The 23285-nt window shown below is 41.3% G+C and overlaps 1 protein-coding gene across 26 annotated transcripts in view; it reads right to left on the minus strand.

The window, feature by feature from the left end:
- The window catches only part of MYCBP2 (MYC binding protein 2), a 418792-nt gene that overhangs the window by 114397 nt on the left and 281110 nt on the right, over window positions 1-23285 (minus strand). For 18 of the 26 annotated variants that reach the window (XM_043534235.1, XM_043534264.1, XM_043534248.1 and 15 more), the window contains 3 exons: window positions 19517-19614; window positions 13859-13975; window positions 12903-13043 (listed from right to left, as the gene is read on the minus strand). In XM_043534235.1, the coding sequence (XP_043390170.1) occupies window positions 12903-13043; window positions 13859-13975; window positions 19517-19614 (356 nt within the window). The remainder of the gene's footprint in view (window positions 1-12902; window positions 13044-13858; window positions 13976-19516; window positions 19615-23285) is intronic. The other 8 variants (XM_043534268.1, XM_043534266.1, XM_043534297.1 and 5 more) reach the window with 2 other exon arrangements.

A 23285-nucleotide genomic window follows, 5' to 3' on the forward strand; every position in this document is an offset into this window, starting at 1 on the left:
GTGATTTTCTGCTGTGGGCCACCCGGGACTGAGAGTGGAAGCTCCCGCTGTTGGCAGCCCATTGTCAGCCACCTGGGGGCAGAGAGAGGGGCTCCCACTGTTTGCCGCTTGGGGCTGATAGCAGCTGCCCGGGGCTGACAGTAGGGGCTCCCACTGTTGGGGCAGACAGGACTCCGTCAGCACTGGGTATGGCGGGGTTCCCGCTGTCGAAATTTCAGTGGAAGCCTACTATTCCAGGGTCTGCAATTTCTGCAATATCGTGAATTAAGTAGGGCCTTAATAATAAATTATAAAGAATAATATCAACTACCTCACTATAGGTGATTAACACAAAATCCTGTGGAGATAGTTGTGTTTCATAGTATTAAGTACTGCACTAATTGAGTAGAAGTATAGAACCACTTTTTAAGGTTAAAAATGTGGGTTAGCTTTTGAATACATCTTAAAATTATCGTTTCCACGTATTTTACTTCCATGGATTCTGAATCAATGTAATTCACTATGCCTGTTACCATAGTGTCAGGCAGCGGACTGTGGTGAGAGAACATATTACTTACCTGCACAGTAACTTGAGTTCTTTGAGATGTTTTGTCCCTATGGTGTGCAGCTGTAGGATGTGTGCGCTCAGCTGGAGATTTAAATTAGCAGTGTCTCTGAGTTCCCACCTATGTACTATTCAACCCTGTTCTCTAGAGCAAGGGTGTACAGAGAAGAGTGGACCCCTACTGCTTCAGTTTCTTAACTATAGAGCCTAGAATACTCTGCAGCAGAGGAAAAGGAATGATGGAGATGAAACACCCAACATCTGAAGAACTCAAGTTACTGTGCAGGTAAGTAATCTCTCATCCTTCCTCAAGTATATGTCCCTATGGGTTGCTCTACTGTAGAAGACTCGCAAGCAATAATGCAAATGGAGTTGGGTGCTGAGGAGGCAGATCCAACATGGTTCGGACGACAGCATCACCAAAAGTTGCTTCTGTCTTTGAGGCAGGTAGGACAGCATAATGTTTGGAGAATGTGTGAACTGAGGACCAGATTGTGGTCCTGTAAATTTCCAGTATGGGACCGTCCTTAAGAATGACTATGGATGTGGACTGAGCCCTGGTAGAGTGGGCTGTCACTCTAGGAGAGGGACACATCCCAGCAGCTTCATAGTAGGCCAGGGTGTAACCCGAAACCCACGCTGATAGTCTGTGTGTGGAGACTGTCCCTTCATTCTTTCAGCAAAGGATATGAACAGTCTGGGCAAAGCCCTAAAGTTAACTGGAGATCTCTATGTGGTGGGCAATCTGTGATTTCCATAGTTTTAGTGACAATGCATTAGGACCGGGATCAGTTGTATTAATTTAGATGGAATATATGGGCTAAAGATGTTAATATAACCCAGTCACACTGTCCAACATTAAACAGTGTTAAATAAGGTTCGAGGTTTGTTATACAGAGACCTCAGCCTGCTTAACACCATGGCAAATGCACAATTAAACATCCTGTTAACCTTTTATTAAAGATAAAGGAGGAAAAAGTGTTACCACATTTGCAATTTACAGTTAAAATGAAAGCTTATTTAATACAACATCCCTGGTTCCCTTTCCCTTTAGTGGAGAGAATTCTTAGAAGGAAAACCCTTCTTGTTTGACAGTCTCTTAGACAGAATTAAAGATGGTAATAAATATCGTTTTGGGAAAAAGAGAAGAAATTAGCTGAAATGAGCTGGAGCTGTTGTTAGAGTTAAATTTTATTTTATTCCAGATGGTGTTGGGAATTCAGCTGGAGATAGCAGAGGTGGTGATATTTGGTTACCTCTCTCTGGCCTGGTCACATCATCTCTCAAAATTAGAATGATGAAGGCTGGGGTCTGAGGAGATGGTGGGGGTGGCAGACACGATGGTAAAGCTTGCTTCAGGAGCCTGTGTCTTGTACTTCCTATTTCCTCCTTGAAATCTCTTTCTTTAAGGACCCAAAAAGGGACTTATGAGTGGAATTCATAGCATCATTATTTTTGTCAACCAATTGGGCTAATATAAGAACCTACAAATGGCTATACTGTGTCAGACCAATGGTCCATCCTGCCCAGTTTCCTGTCTTCCGACAGTAACCAATGCCAGACACTTGAAAGGGAATGAACAGAACAGGGCAATAGTCAAGTAATCCATCCCCTATCAACAACTGGCAGTCAGAGGCTTAGGGGAACCTGGAGCATGGGGTTGCATCTCTGACCATCTTGGCTAATAGCCATTGATGGATACATCCTCCATGAATTTACCTAGTTCTTTTTGTAACTCAGTTATACTTTTGGCCTTCACAACATCCCCCGGCAATAAGTTCCACAGTTTGACTATGCACTGTGTGAAGAAACATTTCCTTGTTTGTGTTAAACCTGCAGCCAATTAATTTAATTGATGATCCCTGATTCTTATGTTACATGAAGGGGTAAACAACACGTCATTCACTTTCTCCTTTCCAATCATGATTTTATAAACTTCTGTCATATACCCCCCCTTAGTCATGTCTTTTCCAAGCTGAACAGTCCCAGTCTTTTTAATCTCTCCTCATATGGAAGTTGTTTCATACCCCTAATAATTTTTGTGGCCCTCCTTTGTACCTTTTCTATTTCTAATATAGCTTTTTTCAGATGGGGCAACCAAAACTGCATGGAGTATTCAAGGTGTGGGCGTACCACAGATTTATATAGTGGCATTATGACATTTACTGTCTTATTTATCCCTTTCTTAATGGTTCCTAACTTTCTATTAGCTTTTTTGACTGCTGCTGCACCTTGAACAGATGTTTTCAGAGAACTATTGACAGTAACTCCAAGATCTCTTTCTTGAGTGGTAATTTAGCTAATTTAGATCTCATAGTTTTGTATGTATAGTTGGCATTATGTTTTCAAATATTCATTACTTTACATTTATCAACACTGAATTTCATCTGCCATTTTGTTGCCTACTCACCCAGTTTTGTTAGCTCTCTTTGTAACTCTTTGCAGTCTTCTTGGACTTAGCTATCTGACACTCCAATTTCAGTTAATTAATTTCCAGTTCCACAGTTTCTAATTTTACCAAGCATGATTTTAATCGAGTCCTTGAATTCTATTAACATGACTTTTTTTGTTTAGACTAATTTAGTCTCTGTCTGGTGTCTTCACATCTGTTTAAAACATTCATTACTAAAAACAACTTGACCTACTTTTCATTAACATTTGTTATTACAGGTTATTGTAACATCTTATAAACGTTCATATATTTATTACAATTAAATGTACAATTACGGTAAATTTGTAGACCTAATTACTACACTAGTTCTTGCTCCCCCTTATCAATTATAGCAATTGACATCCTATTGTTACTCCTGAGGGCATTCTGCACCAAAAAATTAAAAATTCTGCACCAAAAAAATAAAAATTCTGCACATAATATTTTAAAATTCTGCACCAGGTGTGACCAGGCAGGCTCAGCAAGGCAGGATCCCAGTGTGGAGGGGCTTAGTGTGTGTGTGGGGATTCTGAGTGCAGGCAGGAATGAGACTCAGCGGCAAAGTCTGGGTATGAGGGGGCCTGGATACACAGGGATTGGGTGGATGGGGGAGCAGCTCCCTGTACAGGGATCACTCCTCCTGCAGCTCAGGAGCGATGGGTGCAGGAAGCAGGGGGTGGGGGGAGGGAGAGTTTGCAGAGCTTCCTTCAGTGTGTGAGAAATCTGCGGGTGGGTCTGACCCAGCCCCGGATGCTGTGCAAAGTCCTGTCCTTCCCAGCCCAGGTGGGACTAGTAGCTGAGCCCAGTGCAGGGTAGGTGTGATAAATGAGAGGGGGGATCGCTCCCTTTTGTGAACATCAAGCCAGTTGGCTATGGAATCCTCTTGGTGGTTGTTCTCTACTTGCTTTACCTGTAAAAGGTTAACAAGCCCACCGGTAAAAGGAAAGGAGTGGGCGCCTGACCAAAAGAGCCAATGGGAGGGCTAGAACTTTTTAAAATTGGGGAAAAAAAGCTTCCATTTTTCTGTGTGTTGTGGTTCTCTGGGAAAGAGGGAAACAGGGAGCAGTTATGCTGTGAGAAGCTGAAAACCAGGTATGAAAAACCATCAGATCATACCTAAAGATTGCTTATCTGAAACCCCAAATATGTAAGTAAATTAGGGAAAGTCTAGGAAGATGTGATTAAGTTTATTTCTGTTTATTTCTTATTGACTTGTGGACTCCTCTGTGCTAACCCCAAAACACTTTTTGTTTTGCTTGTAACCTTTAAGCTGGACCTCAAGAAGGTTATTCTTTATGTTTAAATTTTGTAAGTGTTTTTTTTAAATCTAGCAAAAGCCTAAGTTCCACATGTATTTTCTTTCTTTCTGTTTTTAATAAAATTTACCTATTTTAAGAACAGGATTGGATTTTTGGTTTATGCTTATGTTGTTTAATTAGCAGGTGGCAACAGCTGATTTTGTTTGGGTTTTTTTCTGAGCTCTTTCCTGGAAGGGGGGGGGGCGTGTGTGAAAGGGCTTGAGGGTAGCCCACAGGATGAAATTCCCAAGTGCACCTTTCTGGTTTCAAAGGGGTTTTTTGCATTTGGGTGGTGGCAGCAGCATCTACCCATCCAAGGTCAGAGAGAAAAAATGTAACCTTGGGACTTTTATACAAGCCTGGAATGGCCAGTATTAATTTTTAGAGTCCTTGCAGGATCCCACCTTCTGCACTCCAAGTGCCAGAGTGGGGAATCAGCCTTGACAGTAGGAGCCACCATCTGTGTCTTCCCCTGCCCCACCTTTCTGCCGGCTGCCCTGGGCCCCAGAAGCATACTGCTGGGGAGGGTCGCATGACCGCTCATGGCTTCACCATCAGAAAGTCATTTTTCAGCAGGGAACAAATTCTACGCATGCGCAGTGGTGCAGAATCCACCCAGGAGTATATTGTCTATTATTACTGTGACTGAGTGGCCGTGAATGTCATAGAGAAAGTGCTTTGCTGGAGTCCAGGCAGATTATGTTCATTGCATTCCCCCATCCACCAAACCAGTTACCCTGTCAAAGAGGAAATAAAGCTAGTTAGACATGATTTGTTCTTGGCTGCTAGTGACTACCCCTTCATCCTCCAAGTATCGAAGTCAGGCTGACTGTTTTATAGTTCCCTGGTTCCTCCTTTTACCCCCTTTTAAAGTTGGGCACTCTGGTAGCCCTTCTCCAGCCTTCTGGGACCTCTCCTGTCATCCATGAATTTGTAAAGATTATTGCCAGAGGCTCTAAGATTTCTTCAGTTAATTCCTGGAGTACCCTCGGGTGAATAGCATCAGGCCCTGCTGATTTTAGTTCATTCAAATTGGGCAGAAGATCTCTAATCTTTATTTATCCTGATCTGCATCCATTCTCCTTTACTGTCTATGGTAACTTCGCTAATTCTCTGGTCACGTTATTTTTTGTGAGAAGACTGAAGCAAAGTAGGTATTGAGCAGCTCTGCCTTTCTATCATCTTCCATTACCAGCTCACCTTCTCCACTGAGCAGCGGACCCGCACCATCCTTGATCTTTCCTTGTCTGACATGTTTGAAGAACCCCTTCTTGTTGCTGCTAACATTCCTTGCCAGCTGTTACTCAATCTTTGTCCCTACGCATTTACGTTATTCCCATGTGTACATCCTTGGTGACATGTCCCTCCTTCCATTTCCTGTATGTATCTCTTTTGGTTCTAGATAGCTAAAAAAGCTCCTTGTGCAGCCACACTGGCCTCCTGTGGCTCTTCTCATCTTTCCATAGCTTGATGTTGAGCTTCTAGTATTACATCTTTTAGGAAATGCCAGCCACTTTTGACTCCTTTTCTTCATAATTGTTTTTTCCGTGGGACCTTGCCTACTATTTCCGAGTTGCTTGAAGTCTGCCTTTATGAAATCTAGTGTCCTTATTTTGGTGTTCTCATATCCTCCTTTCCATAAGATCTTGAATTCTATCAGATCACGATCAATTCCTCCCAAGTTCCCAACCACCTTCATAGCTGCAACTAATTCATCTTTGTTGGTCAAGACCAGATCCAAAATGGATGACACTAGTTGTTTCCTCAACTTTCTGAATCAAAGTTGTCCCCTACACATGCTAAGATTTTGCAAGATATACTTTGTTTTGCTGTAACAGTCTTTCAACAGATATTAGGGAAGTTAAAATCCCCCATTAGTACTAGCTTGTATGTGTTAGCTAATCTTGTTACCCGGCTGTAGAGTGATTCATTCATTTCCTCTTCCTGCTTTGGTGGTCTATAGTAGACTCCCACCATAGCATTGCTACTGTTCTTTCCCCTTTTATTCCTCACCCAGAGACTCTCAGCAGGTCTGTCGTTTCCTCAGAGCAAGCGTATACATTCTTGATGTACAGTGCACCACCACCTCCTTTTTCCCCATACTTATCCTTTTGAAACAAGCTATATCCCTCAGAGCTGGTACTCCAGTCATGGGAGTTGTTCCATCAAGTGTCTGTAATGCCTATTAATAATTTTCTTCATATAGCAAGACTTCCAGTTCATCCTGCTTGTTTCCCATACTCCTTGCATTTGTATATAAGAACGGCCATACTGGGTCAGACCAGAGATCCATCTAGCCCAGTAACCCGTCTTCCAACAGTGGCCAATGCCAGGTGCCCCAGAGGGAATGAAAAGAACAGGTTATCAAGTGACCTGTCCCCTGTCACCCATTCCCAGCTTCTGACAAACAGAGGCTAGGGACACCGTCCCTGCCCATCCTGGCTAATAGCCACTGATGGACCTATCCTCCATGAACTAATCTAGATCTTGTTTGAACCCTGTTATAGTCTTGGCCTTCACAACATCCTCTGGCAAAGAGTTCCACAGACTGACTGTGTGTTGTGTGAAAAAAAATACTTCCTTTTGTTTGTTTTAAACCTGCTATGTATTAATTTCATTTGGTGGCCCCTAGTTCTTCTGTTATGAGAAGCAGTAAATAACACTTACTTATTTGCTTTCTCCTTACCAGTCATGATTTTATAGACCGCAATCATATCCCCCTCAGTCATCGCTTTTCCAAGCTGAAAAGTCCCAGACTTATTAATCTCTCCTCATACGGAAGCCGTTCCATACCCCTAATCATTTTTGTTGCCCTTTTCTGAACCTTTTCCAATCCCAAAATATATTTTTTGAGATGGGGTGACAACATCTGCATGCAGTATTCAAGATGTTAGCGTACCATGGATTTATATAGAGGCAATATGACGTACTCTGTCTTATTATCTATCCCTTTCTTAATGATTCCCAAAATTCTGTTAGCTTTTTTGACTGCCGCTACACATTGAGAGGATGTTTTCAGAGAGCTATCCACAATGACTCCAAGATCTCTTTCTTGAGTGGTAACAGTTAATTTAGACCCCATCATTTTATATGTATAGTTCAGATTTTGTTTTCCAATGTTTATTACTTTGCATTTATCAACACTGAATTTCATCTGCCATTTTGTTGCCCAGTCACCCAGTTTTGAGAGATCCTTTTGTAGCTCTTCGCAGTCTGCCTGGGACTTAACTACCTTGAGTAGTTTTGTATCATCTGCAAATTTTGCTACCTCACTGTTTACCCACTTTTCCAGATCATTTATGAATATGTTGAATAGGACTGGTTCCAGTACAGACTCCTGAGGGACACCACTATTTACCCCTCTCCATTCTAAAAACTGATCATTTATACCTACCCTTTGTTTCCTATCTTTTAACCAGTTGCCAGGCCACGAGAGTCCCTTTCCTTTTATCCCATGACAGCTTAGGCTTTCTGAAAATCTAAGCACACTATATCCATTGGATCCCCCTTGTCCACATGGTTGCTGACCCCCTCAAACAATTCTATAGTAGCTTGGTGAGACATGATTTCCCTTTAAAAAAAACAAACAAACCTATGTTGAATCTTCCCCAACAAATTATGTTTATCTATGTGTCTGACAATTTTGTTCTTTACTATAGTTTCAACCAGTTTGCCTGGTACTGAAGTCAGATTTACCAGCATGTAATTGTCGGGATCACCTCTGGAGCCCTTTTTAAAATTGGCATCACATTAGCTATCCTCCAGTCATTTGGTACAGAAGCTGATTTAAATGACAGATGATTTAATTGTATTTTTACACTTTATTTTCCAGAGTTTATGCTCCTTTTTATTTTCCTCACTAGGATTTAACTTCCACTTTTTATATAGGCATCAAAGATATTTTGTGGACTGCCCTGTTGCTTTTTGTCTTGCCTTTTTAATGTAGTTGTGTTTTCTAGTGCCTTCTCCAAAAATCAGCCTCTTCCCCTTGTCTTCATTAATGGAGCCTAGCTGCATATTGGCTGGATTTTTGTCACCATCCCCAATCAGCCCTTTTTAAATGCTCTCCTTGTCAGGTTAGCCAGACGATGTCCAAAGTTGCTCTTCCTAGTATTTGATAGATGGAGCCCATCCCAGCATGGGAGCCCTCTTTCCTGGAACATGAGCTTGTTGTGAAGCCAAAGCCCTCTCGTCGTTTACTTCCATGTAGTCACGCATTTACTTCCATGATTCGACGGTCCCCAACACAGGCCTTTTCCTTCAACAGGGAGGATGGACGAGAACACCACTTAGACCCCAAACTCTCTTATCCTTCTTCCCAGAGCCACGAAGTCTGCAGTGACCCACTCTAGGTCATTCTTGGTAGTATCGTTGCTGCCCACATGAATAAGTGGGAAGGGGTAGTGGTCTGAGGGCTTGATGAGTCTCAGCAGACACTGTGTCACATGATCAGTGCAGACATGGTGGAGAAGATAGGAGTAGATAGGCTCTAGTAGTTAGAGAGTCTAGAGCAGTGGTTCTCAAAGCCAGTCCGCTGCTTGTTCAGGGAAAGCCCCTGGCGGGCCGGGCCGGTTTGTTTACCTGCCATGTCTGCAGGTTCCGCTGATCACGGCTCCCACTGGCCACGGTTCGCCGCTCCATGCCAATGGGGGCTGCGGGAAGGGCACATCTCTCAGCCCATGCTGCTTCCTGCAGTCCCCATTGGCCTGTAGTGTCAAACCGCGGCCAGTCGGAGCCATGAAGGGCCGAATCTGTGGACATGGCAGGTAAACAAACCGGCCCGGCCTGCCAGGGGCTTTCCCTGAACAAGCGGAAGACCGGCTTTGAGAACCACTGGTCTAGACTATCTCCAAATGAAATCTATTTGCTGAAGGTATGAATTTTCCAAGGTTGGTGCATAGGCCCAGAGACTGAAACAGGGCTAGGACCTTCTTGGCTGCCAACTGTTGTGGGGTGGCCCTTAAGGAGCCAAATTGTTCAGACAGAGAAAGATTGCTATACCCCTTCAATGCAAGTGAGCCATGACTAATAAGAGGATCTTTGTAAAGGTGCCACAGAGAGGCTGAAGGGAAGGAACCAATACTGATAATGTTCTGTACCTATGCCAAAGCACAGAAAGAAAAGGAGTACTTGTGGCACCTTAGAGACTAACCAATTTAATCTTTTCCTGTTTGCTGTAGAGGATGTTCATCAGGTGATTCCGCAGTTTCTTTGAGAGCATGTGGCACAAGCTGTCAGCATAGTCTGTGTGGTATGTAGATTGTAATGGATTTTTTACCTTCAATCCTTTTGGTACGATGTCCATCTGTTTGCATTTGGAAAGGAAGATGATGTCTGTCTGTATCTGTACAAGTTTTTTCATGCAGTTGATAGATTTCCACTCCATACGGCTAAATGCAGTGCCTTGCATAATGACAGGTTTCAGAGTAACAGCCGTGTTACTCTGTATTCGCAAACAAGTACTCCTTTTCTTTTTGCGAATAGAGACTAACACGGCTGTTACTCTGAAAGCACAGAAAGTATTTATAGGAGGGGTGCATAGCAACATGAAAATACGTGTCTTGAAGATCAAGGGCAACAAACGAATTGCTCTAATTTTGGGGTGGGATTACTGTAGTTAGAGTCACCATCCTGAAATGCTGTGAAAGAATGTATGTGTTCAGGTTTCTGCGGTCCAAGACTAGCTTTCAGTCACTGTTTCTTTTGGGGACTTTATTCTGACAAATGTTGGGAGAACTAGCTCTGTTGTATCCAGACACAGGAGGGAATGGACTCCTGCTTTAAGAGACCCTCTGAGAGTGGTCCCTGCAGAGGGAGGGGGAGGAGAGTTGGAGAAAGAGTAGAGATCTCCCTACCTGTGACTTCCTTTTGACAACCTAGACAAGTGTCACAAACACCCCCTTCCTGCGGATCTGCTGTTCAAACCCACCATCCCACCCCATCTCCCTTCGGGCACCACTATCCACTTTATTTCTTGGGAACTTATCACAGACATGAGAATCCTAAAGATGGTGTCCACAAGACTAAAATCGACTGCATAGGAAAGTGGTGGTGGTGGTGGTGGTGGTGGTATCAACACCTCATCATAGGAGGCGGCGGACTTGTGTGATGGAAATGTCTCTTCCATTGGTAGCTGTTGTTCCTCCTATACTACTTGTGTTAGGAAGACATGATCCCAGTGGCTGCACTTGTGGTGCCAGTGGTGGTTATGGCACCGACAGGTATTCCAAAAATGGCCTCTTCCAGTCCCCATAACAGGCTCAGAAATTCCAAGAGCATCATAGTGCTGCCAGGTAAGGGAAGGGTCCCTGGGGTATTCATGTTTGGAATGCCTGGGGCATCTTCTGGGTTCTAATGAGTCCCCCTTGGGGTACACTTCAAGAGGCATAGGGTGGTAAGGTAGTGAGTTAAAGCTTAACAAAATTTCGGAGTCCAAAGGCAAGACTCCTAGGTATTGGTGCTGAGGCCAGTAACGGAGGCCAAGAAGGTGCTAGACGAACTGAAGGACGGATAGGTACTGGAAGGCTGGCTCCTGCTGTCAGGTGTAAAGGGTTGATGACTGACAGTGTAGCAGTACCGGAGGGAAGTGTCTCTCGGTAGCCCTTAAGAGAGAACTCTAGGTCCTTGGAAATGAACTGATTCTCATGAGAGAGGAATCTTGAAGGTGTTAGAGGGCTATGGTAGTGGATAGTCAGAACTGGGAGTGGTACCGGATCCCTTGGTGGGGACAATAACCAAGCTGGCATCGAAGATGGTACTAAAGTGGCCATCAAAGCCATATCTCCGTGCTCTGAATGCATACAATCCAAAAAGGATAGTGCTGGAGAGGGAGCAGAGGTTCAATAAGAACTCCAAGAGAATGTCAATACGAGTGCCTTAGGCTTTTTCAAGCCTTTCATTTTAGCACAATCTTAATACCACAGACAATACTGAGGATGGTACCTCCTGGTGCTTCTTACTGGCAGACTTACTGGGGTGGATCATCATCACAGGTGGTACTGATTCCTTGGTATTGGGATTTGTTGAAATCTTAGTGGCATCTATTATAGGACATGAGGTTTCTCTGCAGTAGGTTCTAAGGGGTGACTTACTCCTTCCTCTGGACTTGCTTTCAGGGGAATGAGGCTCTCTTTTCTTATAGTGTTTTGTCTGAGGCAGCCTTGGTCATCTGTACAATCTGAGAGAATGAGGCCAAAGTAGGGGGAATTGGGACCCTGTGGTCCTTAGGGAACATTCCAACATCACTCTTCTTTCTTTGAGAAATCTGCTTTTAAACCTCATGCCAAACTTGCACATGGATGGGAACTGTGAATGTCTGAGACACCAGTGACAGCTGGAGTGCCTGTTGCTCCAGGGGAAACATCTAAAGCAGGTCCAGAAAGGTTTGAATCCTGGGGCCTTTGGCATATCCCCGAAGTTAGGCCACTGACCAAAGTGACTGAGGAATCTGTCCTAGCTGAACATTAGGGGGAGGAGTGGCAACACACGCCGCCCCCCTAAGCCAAAACTATATCCAAGTAAAAACTAAACACTAACGTAAAATAAAAGGCAAGAGAAGAAGCTTCTAGGAAGCAGTAGACACCACAGTTGCTTCATCTCAATCTGCAGGCAGTTGAGAAGGAACAGAAGTGGCACAGGTCCTCTACTCGAAGAAGACGGTGTGTTTCTTAATGCAATAGGTTTTCGACCCAGATACTTCCATTGATATGATTTCTATTGGGAAAGATCCCAAAATAAAAGTATTGTTCTGTCAACATATGATTTTACTGGCAAGAAGGAAAAATCTAAAGGTTTTGGTTTCATGATGTAACTGATGTATGCACTTAGATACTATGACACAACAGAAGGCACTGTCTACTTTCAAGTTCTAGTGCTTGTGATTTTCTTCTAAAAGCCACACATCTACATTTTGCTTATTGCTATTATAAATTCATTAACATGATTTCCCCCCCCAAACTCTTGGAAAATCTTTTGATGGCAAGAAATTGCTGGCTAATGTGAAGACTCAACTGTGAAATCCACAAAGAGACTGACCAATGAAAAATTAGTAGAACCTAAAGAGCATTCCAACAGTCTAAAATTTTTACTCCCAGTAACACCACCATTTCACCTGAGATGCTTTATCATCAATTGTACTGCATTGCCATAAAGTGGGTGTAATAATATTCCGAAAAAGACTAAAAGTACCCAAACATGAAATGAAAAACTCCTCCCCATCTATAAAACAAATAAATATTAAGCTAATGTATGCAAATCACAACATCAATGGGCAGTGTTACGAATAATTAAGTTTTAGACTAAAATAAAAAACAACTGGTGCAGACCACATACTCTCCAATATGACTGATCCTCATTGCACAATTATAGTCATGGTCCCTGCTTTGTTATTTCTTTCTTTTCTTGGGGGGGGGGGGGGGGGGGGGGGGGAATGTTCAGCATAAAGGGCCTTAACCTTTCTACACTCCACCCTCATTACACAGTAGCCCTGAAGAATTCAAACAAATATAAGGCAATATGTAGTACAATGTGGTTTACCTCAGGACTGAACAGTTGCAGCCTTAATTAAAGAAAACCTTGTAATGAGGACAGAGTGTACTGCTAGTAATCTTCAAAGGCACCTTTTACTTACATCAACAGGGACCAGAAGGCTCTTGCCAAGATGCTGGTTAAAGGAGAGGCACCAGGCTTCAGTGTAACCATTCATGTTAGGAACATACTTCTTTATTGTTTCATCATTCAGTCTCAGCCATACTCCATCATCATTGTGGATCTATGGGAAACAAGCAACAAAAACGAGCCATGCCTTCCTGCAACTAATACATAGCTAGTAAAGACTAAAAGATTTCAGACCAGGCAGAAAATGGTAACATTAGAGATAAGCTCTTTGCTATTGTGGTAGGAGACATGGAAAGATAGGGAATAGTGTTGAGAAATTTAAAGCAGCAAAGAATGCCAAAGCAGTATGAAGAATAAGTTTTAAGAAGCTAAGTTGTGAAAGTCACTTGTACCAGGCACTGAAAGTAAAAAGAAACACTAGAAAAATTCATTAAGAATTAAAGCCAGGCCTTTCCTAATAAAAATTGCTTCTTCCCACCTTTCACTTTTATGTTTCATCAGCACCACTTTGGCTTTTATAACTTCAATTAAATATGAAGTTACATTATAAGGAAAATACATGCACAATTACTCACAATGTTATGATCTTTCAGAAATGTAAATGAAAGATTCATAAAAATACTTTCTACAACTTCAAAATTTTAATGTAGTGTTTAATATATAGATTAAATGTTAGAACAGCCAATCCCTAGAGATACCATACCAAATGTTTAACATAATGAGCTTTTACTATTACTACTCCTCTTCTTCAGGCTGTAGTCTCAAAGTTTGTTGTAGGTAAAAAAAGTAAATAAATAAAAATAAGTAAAATGACATCTTAAAAAAACTGAGCTGATGTAAAATACAAAAATCTAAATATTTGATGTACATTTGTTTAATTACAGATAAGGCAAAGTCTATACATGAAAATTAGACCATTTATTTACATCTTCACCCCTTTTATTTAAACAGCAGTTTCTTATGAATTACCTCGTCAATAAAAGTGATGGATCCATTGACTTTCACTATGCCTATTTGCTCACTCTGAAGGGAAGGGTGGCTACGGATACGAAGCCCTGCACTGTCCTTGGCCACAAATTTGCGAACCTAAGAAAGGCAAAGGCAGACAGTAAGGCAGAAAAAAATTGAAAGAGAATGCTCAAGAGTATACAGAAATAGATTCAACAGATTCTGAAATGTTACAGTGATGAGATGGCAGTCTCAAGAGTTTGTTGCTAGTTTCCCACAGCTGCTGTATAAAGCTTCCATTTTTATTTATAACCAATACAAAAATCTTATAGCAAAACTATGCTCAACTAAAAAAAATTATAATATGAACATAAGAACATCAGACATTTCTGTGAAATACTATCTTCACATTTTATTTTATTTCTTTAAAGTTTCAATGTTAGGGTTTGTTTGTTTTTTTAACAGGTCCATAAACCGTAATAACTGTACAGCCCAAGATCACTAGTTTCTATTTGGTGGAGCATCTCAACATTACAGCTTTGGAGAAATATTGTTTCTAATTGATATCTGTCAAAATTTGCCTAAATAATGTTTCAAACACCAATCTAAAGCCAGTAGCCATCCCTCATTGTATCTGCGTCGTAACCATCCAGTTGTTTATCCCTTCCTCATAGCAAGTTTACATCAGGCCCTCCTTATTGCTGTTTTGATTTGCAATAGTCCCTATTCCACCCAAATCTTCTTACTGCCATTCTTCTCCCATCCTACCCCACTATCAGATTTGTGCCCTATGCTGGGTGAATTTAAGCTCTTGAAGATTAGTGGTTTAAGATATACATACAGTCTAAGGAATATGTGTTCTTCCTCACTCCTGCGATCTATATTTTAAAACTAAGTTTTCCAGCATCAACAGTTTTCATGTAAAAACTAACAATACTGTAACACAAAATCTTTTACGGACCCTTTGAATCATGTTAAGAAAAAAAAGTATTCAAGATAAGATATTTAAACCTTCTGAAGTGCATTAATCCTCTTTTTAAAAGAAACAATATTAAGTTCCTAAAAGAATTTGTAACGCTTTTTGCAAACATTTTCATTTGAAAAAATCCTTTTAGAAAATAGTAATAAATTACAGCAAAATATGATCCTTACATCTTTTCTGTACATCTATTCACTTCAAGACACTATATTTAGCATTATGTTCATACTAGCAATCCTCTCCCTCAAGGGATCTAGAGAAAGATCTCTCTTCCAGCAGGCAGCACAAAGGCCATACTACAGTACCAGCTAAATTGGCACTGTCAATTTGCAGCGGTGTCAATTTAGCGAGTCTGGGGAATACATGCTAAGTCAATGGGAGATGCTCTCCTGTCGACATAGCACGGTGTAGACACTACTGTAAGTTGACCTAAATTACGTCAACTTCAGTTACTTAATTTATGTAACTGAACTAGTACGACTTAGATCAACTTACAGCATTAGTGTAGTACAGCCCTAACACCTGCATTCAGAACAGCTGCTGCTGTATGCTTCAGGTATATTATTTATAAGCCTCCTGACCACTGGGGTATTTAGCCACCTTCTTCCCCTTTGGGTGAAAGGGAAAAAAAAAAAAAAAAGAAACATGGATTTCCTAAACAATTCTGTCCTATTTATGTAGATATTTTTATTATCTTTCACACACCTATGTTATAAAGATGTATACTTATGATGAATAGAAGGAAGTACTCATTCCAGCGGAAAGTAGCATCTGGTCTGCACATATTTTCGAATTCTCATAACACCATTCATCTTTATAAAATGCAGAGTGTTAATTCACTACTGACAGCGTCCCCAACTTGTTGCCAAAGCTATGGGAAGTAGGATTGCTGTATTAGCACCCAAAAAGTGAAGGAGTGCAACGATTCAAACGGTGGATGGGTAAAATCTTGGAATTACAGATTTTAGTTCCAGGGAGAGACAATCTATGATGAATTTAACACTATGGCTCAGAGATATGCAGATGACTGAGGAGAGGTTGTTTTCCCTGCAGCAGCCGATTATCAAATTCAGGATTTCTTACTGTAGTTAGGAGTAGATGAGATTTAGAACTGTTGACAGACTGAAGAAACAACAACATACTACAGATTAGAAGGCTCCACTGATTCAGCAATGACCTCCTCTTTGCCCATGATGCCAGCTACAATGCTCTGTTAGTCTCCTTCGTTTCCCACTCTGCCCCTTATGTACTGAATGTCCTCTGCATCAACCAGTAGTCAAGCCACAGCTCTTCTCTTAATTTAAAAGTTATTTCTGACCAGTCACTTCTACCATGGAGCCCACAAGAAGTGAACCAAATAAAATATTCCAATAATGTCTTCCTCCCTCCATCCAAAAAATCCTCAAATTATTTCTTCCTCTAATGCCTTGTCTACACTATGGAGGCAAGTCAACCTAAGTTAGCAACTCCAGCGATGTGAAAAACGTTGCTGGAGTCGACGTAGCTTAGGTCGACTTACTCTGGTGTCTACACCGTGCTGGATCGATGGGAGACACTCTCCTGTCGACTTAACTTATGCTTCTCATTCTGGTGGAGTACCAGAGTGGATGGAAGAGTGATCTGCGATCTATTTAGTGGGTCTTCAATAGCCCCTAAATCAACCCCCAGTGCATCGATCACCACAGCATCGATACCCGGTAAGTGTAGACATGCCCTGAGATTCCAAGTGGATCCCACCATCTGTCTGTTTCCATTATATCGTCTCCATTTTGTGCCTAGTACAGTGTCAGGAACATTGTCTATTCATTGAGTTTTGTTCCCTATTGATTCCAAGCCATATCCCACGTATGACAGTTTTTGTTTGTTTTGTAAAAAGGTGCAAGAAATATTTTGATGTTTTGTCCAAAACAGCTCTATGTTTCCTAAGCCAAAGAGGCTTATATGCTCATGAAAAACAGGTCTGGACCACGAATCGATCCCTATCTACAAGTATGTTCTGATCATCAAGTTTAACAGTCCTCAAATGAATATCTGGACTATTTTTGGAGAACCATGGCCTCCTACTCAAGTGTGTGGCAAGGAATATCAATTTTTTATATGACCTTTGGAAATAAATGAGTTCGGGGGGAAACAGGAGTTGAGGTGTCCACACCTGTCACAGTGTACCACAGTGTACCAACTGCCAGAGCCCTGCTGTTACTCATTCTAGATAAGCATTTCCCTGACTTCCTGTTTGGGGCTGATACAAACAGGTCTACCTGAGGTTCCTGCAGCATGGATAATATCCAGGAGAAGGTCTTATTGTTCAGGCTACAATTCCCTTTAACTCATGGGCTCCCGTTAGGTGTGCCACAGTTAGCATAAGTAGTTTTTCTGCTGATGAGGAGAATATCCTTGCTTCCCATATTAGAGACTGGCTTATTCTTCTTTTCTGGTAGCCTACATGAGTGCACAATCATCAAAATATGTTACTGTACCAGTATGGCTGCCCTCACATCCAGTTAGTTACTGATACTGTTCTTCTCATGGTTGTGCCAAACATACTGAAACAGGATCCACAGTTGCATCTGTCCTTATGGATTCCGTTGATGGAATGTAGTGTGGAATTTCTTGCCTATTCAATTACTCTGATCACCACCACAATCATAGAAAAGAGGTACTTGTTCTGAGTATCCAGATGGTTCAGGACTGGATGAAACTGACACAACCCTCACTAACAAAGATTTGGAACAGAAATCTAGATCTTCCATTTTAAATACTAGAAAAGGAAAAATGAATTCAGAATCATGTTCTGCCACCCATGTTTCAAACTCCTTGGGGCTCAGGTACATTTAGGATTAGTCATGTTGGCTAAGAAATTGGAAGATTCCAAAGCTTTTCTGTAAAATATTTTATTTTAATCTTTTCTGGTTCCAGTTCTTTACTGTTAATTAGACCAAGCAAGATTTCCACTGAGAATGGAATGTTTTGTCCAAAATAGCTCTAGATTTCCTAAGCCAGAAAGGGTGATATGCTCATGAAAAACAAGTCTGGACTGCGAATCAGTCCCTATACAGAAGGGATGCATCTCTTTACTACTGCCAGCACCCTGTAATCTGCCAATTCCTTCTGCAACCTCCTGCAGTCATTTTTGCAAGTTTTATTCCTTTCTAAAGAAACCCTTGACTCAGTCTAAATAAGACACAAGTGTCTCTCTTCAGCTGAAATGAAGTAATTAAATTCTCCCAGTGGCAGGGTCATGAAGACTGATAGAAGGGTCTGCATTTGCAACTAATGACATTTCATGCACTTGTTGAATGCTTGGCAAACCATTACTTTGGTCAGACTGCCCAATATCTTTAGAACCATGAAAAAGATGGAGGACACCTCAAAACAAAATGCTAAAATAAAGATGTATAAAGGCTTCTCTCTGTGGCACATAAAATGTGAAGAGGAGCACATCTGTAAATTTCTGGGGCTGTCTTGGTGGCTTTCAATTCTGCAGAATCTGTCTCAATGGATCCAAGATGAAGTCCAGAGCAAGTTCTTTGGATATTAGTTTGAGCAACCATTTGTCAACAATGATCCATGACAACAGCAAATCTCATTCCCTACCCCATTGGGTATCTGGAACAGTTGCTTTTTTCCCCGCTCACTCCTCTCTCTCTGAATTGCTTATCTTCAGTGTACTTCACAACATGACAGATGCTGGAATTTCTTTAGCTAGATTGGTAGCCACCCACAAGTATAACATTACACCAGAAATAATGGAATACTTAAAGAGTCCATGGATGTAATGGTGAGAAAGATAAGGGGGATAGGGAGAAAAAGGAGGAAAGAAGGAGAGAATCATGGTAGGCAGGTGAAGTGACAGTGAAGAGACTGAGGGAAGGAGGACAAGAAGTAGCAAACAATCAGCAAAGGAGAAAGAACATTTGAGTAAAAGCTGTAGAGCAGTTTGATGACATCTGTGGATATAGGTTACTGCTGAAACTGCTTCTGCAGATGCACTGGATGGCTCACAGCTCTGGCAAGTTCCAACCTGAAGTTATCTTTTTCCCGAGCTCACAAGACTGAGGTTGTGTGTGTGTGTGGAGGGGGGCGGGGGGAAGGGGAGAAGGGCGCGGAGGGGCAGGTTTACATTTCCAAATCTTATGTGAGTGCATGTAGAGGGTTGGCCAGTAAGGGAAAGTTAAAAATTACAGATAGGGTAAGTTTAAAAAAAGGGCTGGAAAAGGGTTTGGGGAAGAAATAATTTAGAGGAGAAAGAAGAGAGAAAATGTGAGAGGAAGTAGAGAACACAATTCAGGGAGAGGGAAACAGACAAATGTAAGATTTTATTCCCAGTGACAGAGAAGAGAGGATTATGAAAAAATAAATGTGGAAGTCTCTTTAAATTGTTTTGTCCCTCTCATAAATCATAGTGCTGATTCCATACCATTCCTTTGGTAAACCGTTTCAGTGCTGTGTAATGACAGGCATGGAGTCACCAAGGATCTGCATGCTTGGGTGTCAAACCACATGGAAGCCAGTAACTGCACGATTTTGCAATTTGAGGAAAAGAGGTTAACTAGAAACAAGTAGAAATTCCCCTCCTTTTGTGTGTGCGCGGGCATTCGGTACATAAAGGTAATTTGCAAATATTCTAGTTTAGAATTACCATTTTAACCCACCAAAATGTACAAGGAATCCAAGTATTTTGGATTCTTAGTTCTCCAAACCTTGTTTGGTTGAGGTTCTACTTTTGGTTTGACAAGTTGTGTTCCAGGTGGTATCATCCCTTTTGGAGGGTCTTTTACTTTCACTTCTAATCCAGCATCTGTAAACAAACAAGAGTTAAAAATGAAAAAGTTAAACAAAGAAAAAAGACCATTTTAAGGGGATAGATTTCCTCGAGAGATTAATTATCCATCGTTATTGGCATGGTTAGGTACTATACTATTAAATGTTATCTTGTTCAGTCAACATAAAATTACAACTGAAGGTCCAATGCAGCATAGATTGCCTCAGGACATGAATATGTAGTGTGCTCAATTGGCTAAAATAAACCAGCTGAAATTTATTTTATTCCTTGGTTGGAAAAAAAGGATGGGGGGGGAGGGGGAGGGAGAGAGAGAAATGTTTCTCAGAACTAAAGTTAACAGACATAGTATATCTGGCAATCCCACACTGTGGATTGGTCCTTCCCCATGTAGTTCAGAGATGAATTCAGCAGGGCCCACCTCCTTTTATAACTACCAGACCAGCGAAAGCTTGCCAAAACTGGCTATCCTGAAGTTCTACTAATATTAAAAACAAGTGTACTAAGACACTACAAATATAATTATCTACACTACAAATATAATTATCTACAAGCAAGGAAAGATCATTTAAATTTGCAACCTGTCACAGGATGACTAATTCCTTTAAGAAGTAATAGGTCCAGGCCCAGCTATGATTCCCTCTGTTCTCCTCCCCAGGTGGGGAAAATTATCAGATACAGGACAGGCAGGTCATGTGGCTAAATCAAGAGGGAGATAAGAGAGAAGCCTCTAGAGACTGAGAGCCTTAGGGGGAAGGAGAGAGGGTAGACAGCTTGGAAAGGAGAATATTTGTCTACAAGGACAGCCCCCGTAGGAAGTCTGTGGGCTGCTGAACCAAGAGGAGATCTGTGAAACAGGGCTAGAACCTGACTACTGATAGGCCGGGGTAAGCTGGCCTTAAATCACAGTGTAGGCCCCCAGAAGGATGTGGGACACCTGAACCAAGGAGAAGAGCCTTTGCCCAAGTTATAGCACAGGCCCCCCAAAAGAAGAAGAATTTGGAACTGAGGGGAAAAGTAATAGAATATTTGAGTACTTAAGTATTCTGGACTGTGAACATGAAGGCCATGCTTTTAAGAATCTATTAATATGAGGATCTTCTGAGAGGAATTATTTGGGTTGCAGCCCAACATAGGGCTCTCACAGACACCTTGTGCAGAGGCCAGCACCTAGACTACACTGCAGAAACTGGAGTAATTGGTAAATATCAGATTTCTGATGGTTAATCTCTTTATATTAGGTAGTTATCTGGCCCACATTATGTCAGTACCCAGCCCGGGCAAGCCAATGATCCAACCAGCAAATTTGGTGATAAATTCTGGTGAAGTGCCACCTGCGGCATGTTGTGCATATGCTAAGACGACTCAAGAATCTGAATGCATCACAATTTTGAATGTCTTTATCCTCATCACTCCTGAGAGTTAGAGAAGTATTATCATACCTATTATAGAGATGGGCAGCTGAGGCACAGAGAGACTAAGTAAACTGCCCAAAATCACACAGGAAAATCTACCGATTCCCAGGTAATTCACCAGGCCATTCTTCCTCTCTCATACCAGTACTTAAAATGGATCTATACACTGCAAGAAACTAACATGGTTGATTTTTTCTTCAAGGTTTGGAAAGTACTTACTACTTTCTCCAAATATCCTTTACATCTTAGTACTGATCTTTCTCATCAATAATCTGCCAAATTCAGTTTTAGATGGATTTGGATGTATTATAGGTCCTTGATTTATGAGAGTGGTTCTCAACCAGGGGTACTTGTACCCCTGGGGATACACAGAAGTCCCCTATATCTCAACTCATCTAGATATTTGCTTACTTTTACAACAGGCTACATAAAAAGCATTGGCGAAGTCAGTAAAAACAAATTTCATATGAGTTGTTTTATACTGCTCTATATATGCTGAAATGTAAGTACAATATTTATATTCAAATTGATTTATTTTATAATTATATGGTAAAAATGAGAAAGTAAGCAATTTTTCAGTAATAGGGTGTTGTAACACTTTTGTATTTTTATGTCTGATTTTGTAAGCCAGCAGATTTTAAGTGAGGTGAAACTTGGGGGTACGCAAGACAAATCATACTCCTCAAAGGGATACCGTAGTCTGGAAAGATTGAGAGCCACTGGTTTAGGACATCTGGGCTTTACCAGGACCCATGTTCTTATTTTGATTAGATTTTAAAACCATTGCCTTGTTGGTCAGCTTGGTACAGTCAGTATTACTGAAAATCGCTGAGATTTATTGTTGCGATAATCTTGATAGCAGTAGATTAAAGGAAATGGATACAGAAACAAAACATTATTCCTGGATTAGCATGTCCGGACTCAAGGGACCTGAATTCTGAGTTCCCAGAGTAGAATTTCTTACTCTTTGTTGAGAATATGACAGAGCTCTATCTGATACTTCCATGGCATACATTATCTCGTCATATACATGCTCTTCTTGGTATACAGTAGCATTCCCAAGTGAACTGAAGACTGAGGACCCCAGGCAACTCTTCTTGTAAACTATGTTATTGTGGCTGATCTCAGTAATAGTTTTATTGTGATCTTAGTGGGCAGTTCATGGACCTTGCTTTAATTAAGGAGAGAATACGTCTGGTTCAGAACAGTGCTAGCAGGGTCATCAGCACTTTCATGAAAACTCTGGAGGTAGAGAAGAACACAAACTAAAGTATCTTGTATTGATAACACATCATATTTAGATAGGCTTCATTCAGTCTCCTGATATGAACTCCTTTAAGCAAAATTATTGCCACTAAGACATCCAATGAGGACATGTGAAATTTCATGTGTTTCACATGTTTATTAGGAAATTCAAGAATAGAGCATTCTTGTGATGTAGAACAACTTGGAGGACCAGGAGTCATTCTGATTACCTGCTACTGATTTACCTCCTTGTAGTTCTGATATATCTCCTTGTTCTCATTCCTACCTCAACGCAGAGAGACAGAAGCTCGCTAGCACTCTGGTGCCCAACCACCAGTCTGAGGTCTCCATTCTAGAAGAGGAGCAAGAGCCCATAGCTCCTTAGCGGGTCTTGTAATTTGTTTAGTTCTGCATGGCCTTGCTTGAGTTGGAATAGACACAGAAGAACCTACGAAAGGTCACCTCTGCCTCTTCCATATCCCTGTCTCCTTTTCTGCTTCAGGGAAGGAAAACGAAAATATGAATAGCTTAGGAGACCACTCTCCAGTTCAGCTGGTAGTGCTTTAGTCAGGTGAGGAAGAAGGAAGAACAGAAATAGTGAGGGAAAAAAAGAAAAAACTGAGTGGGGTAGAAAGGCTTGTGATCCCAAGATAAGTTTTAAAAGGGCAAAAAGCTCAGGGAAGCACTCTAAGGGGTTGTTTCTAATATGGAGGCACAACATTTTGGTGGGCTATCAGTGACCCTGCTAGGTTCAACTGTGAATTCCTGTCTCTCCAAAGGCCCATACACCGTGAGGAATTGGCCAGGCTTGCTTTGGCTTAAAAGAATAGTTGTTGACTGTATGAACTATTGCTAAGGTCTTCACTAATGGGAGACACACTGTTCTCAGAACTCATATAACCTGCATTTCTTTTAAAGTGTAATTGAGAATTTTTAAGAAAAGAGACCAGTTTGGAATCTCAAATCAGCAAAAGAATCTCTTTAAACAGACTTAAAAAATACCAATTACATTTTAAAATGAGATCATGT

The sequence above is a fragment of the Chelonia mydas genome, chromosome 1 (assembly GCF_015237465.2).
Source record: "Chelonia mydas isolate rCheMyd1 chromosome 1, rCheMyd1.pri.v2, whole genome shotgun sequence".
NCBI lineage: Eukaryota > Metazoa > Chordata > Testudines > Cheloniidae > Chelonia > Chelonia mydas.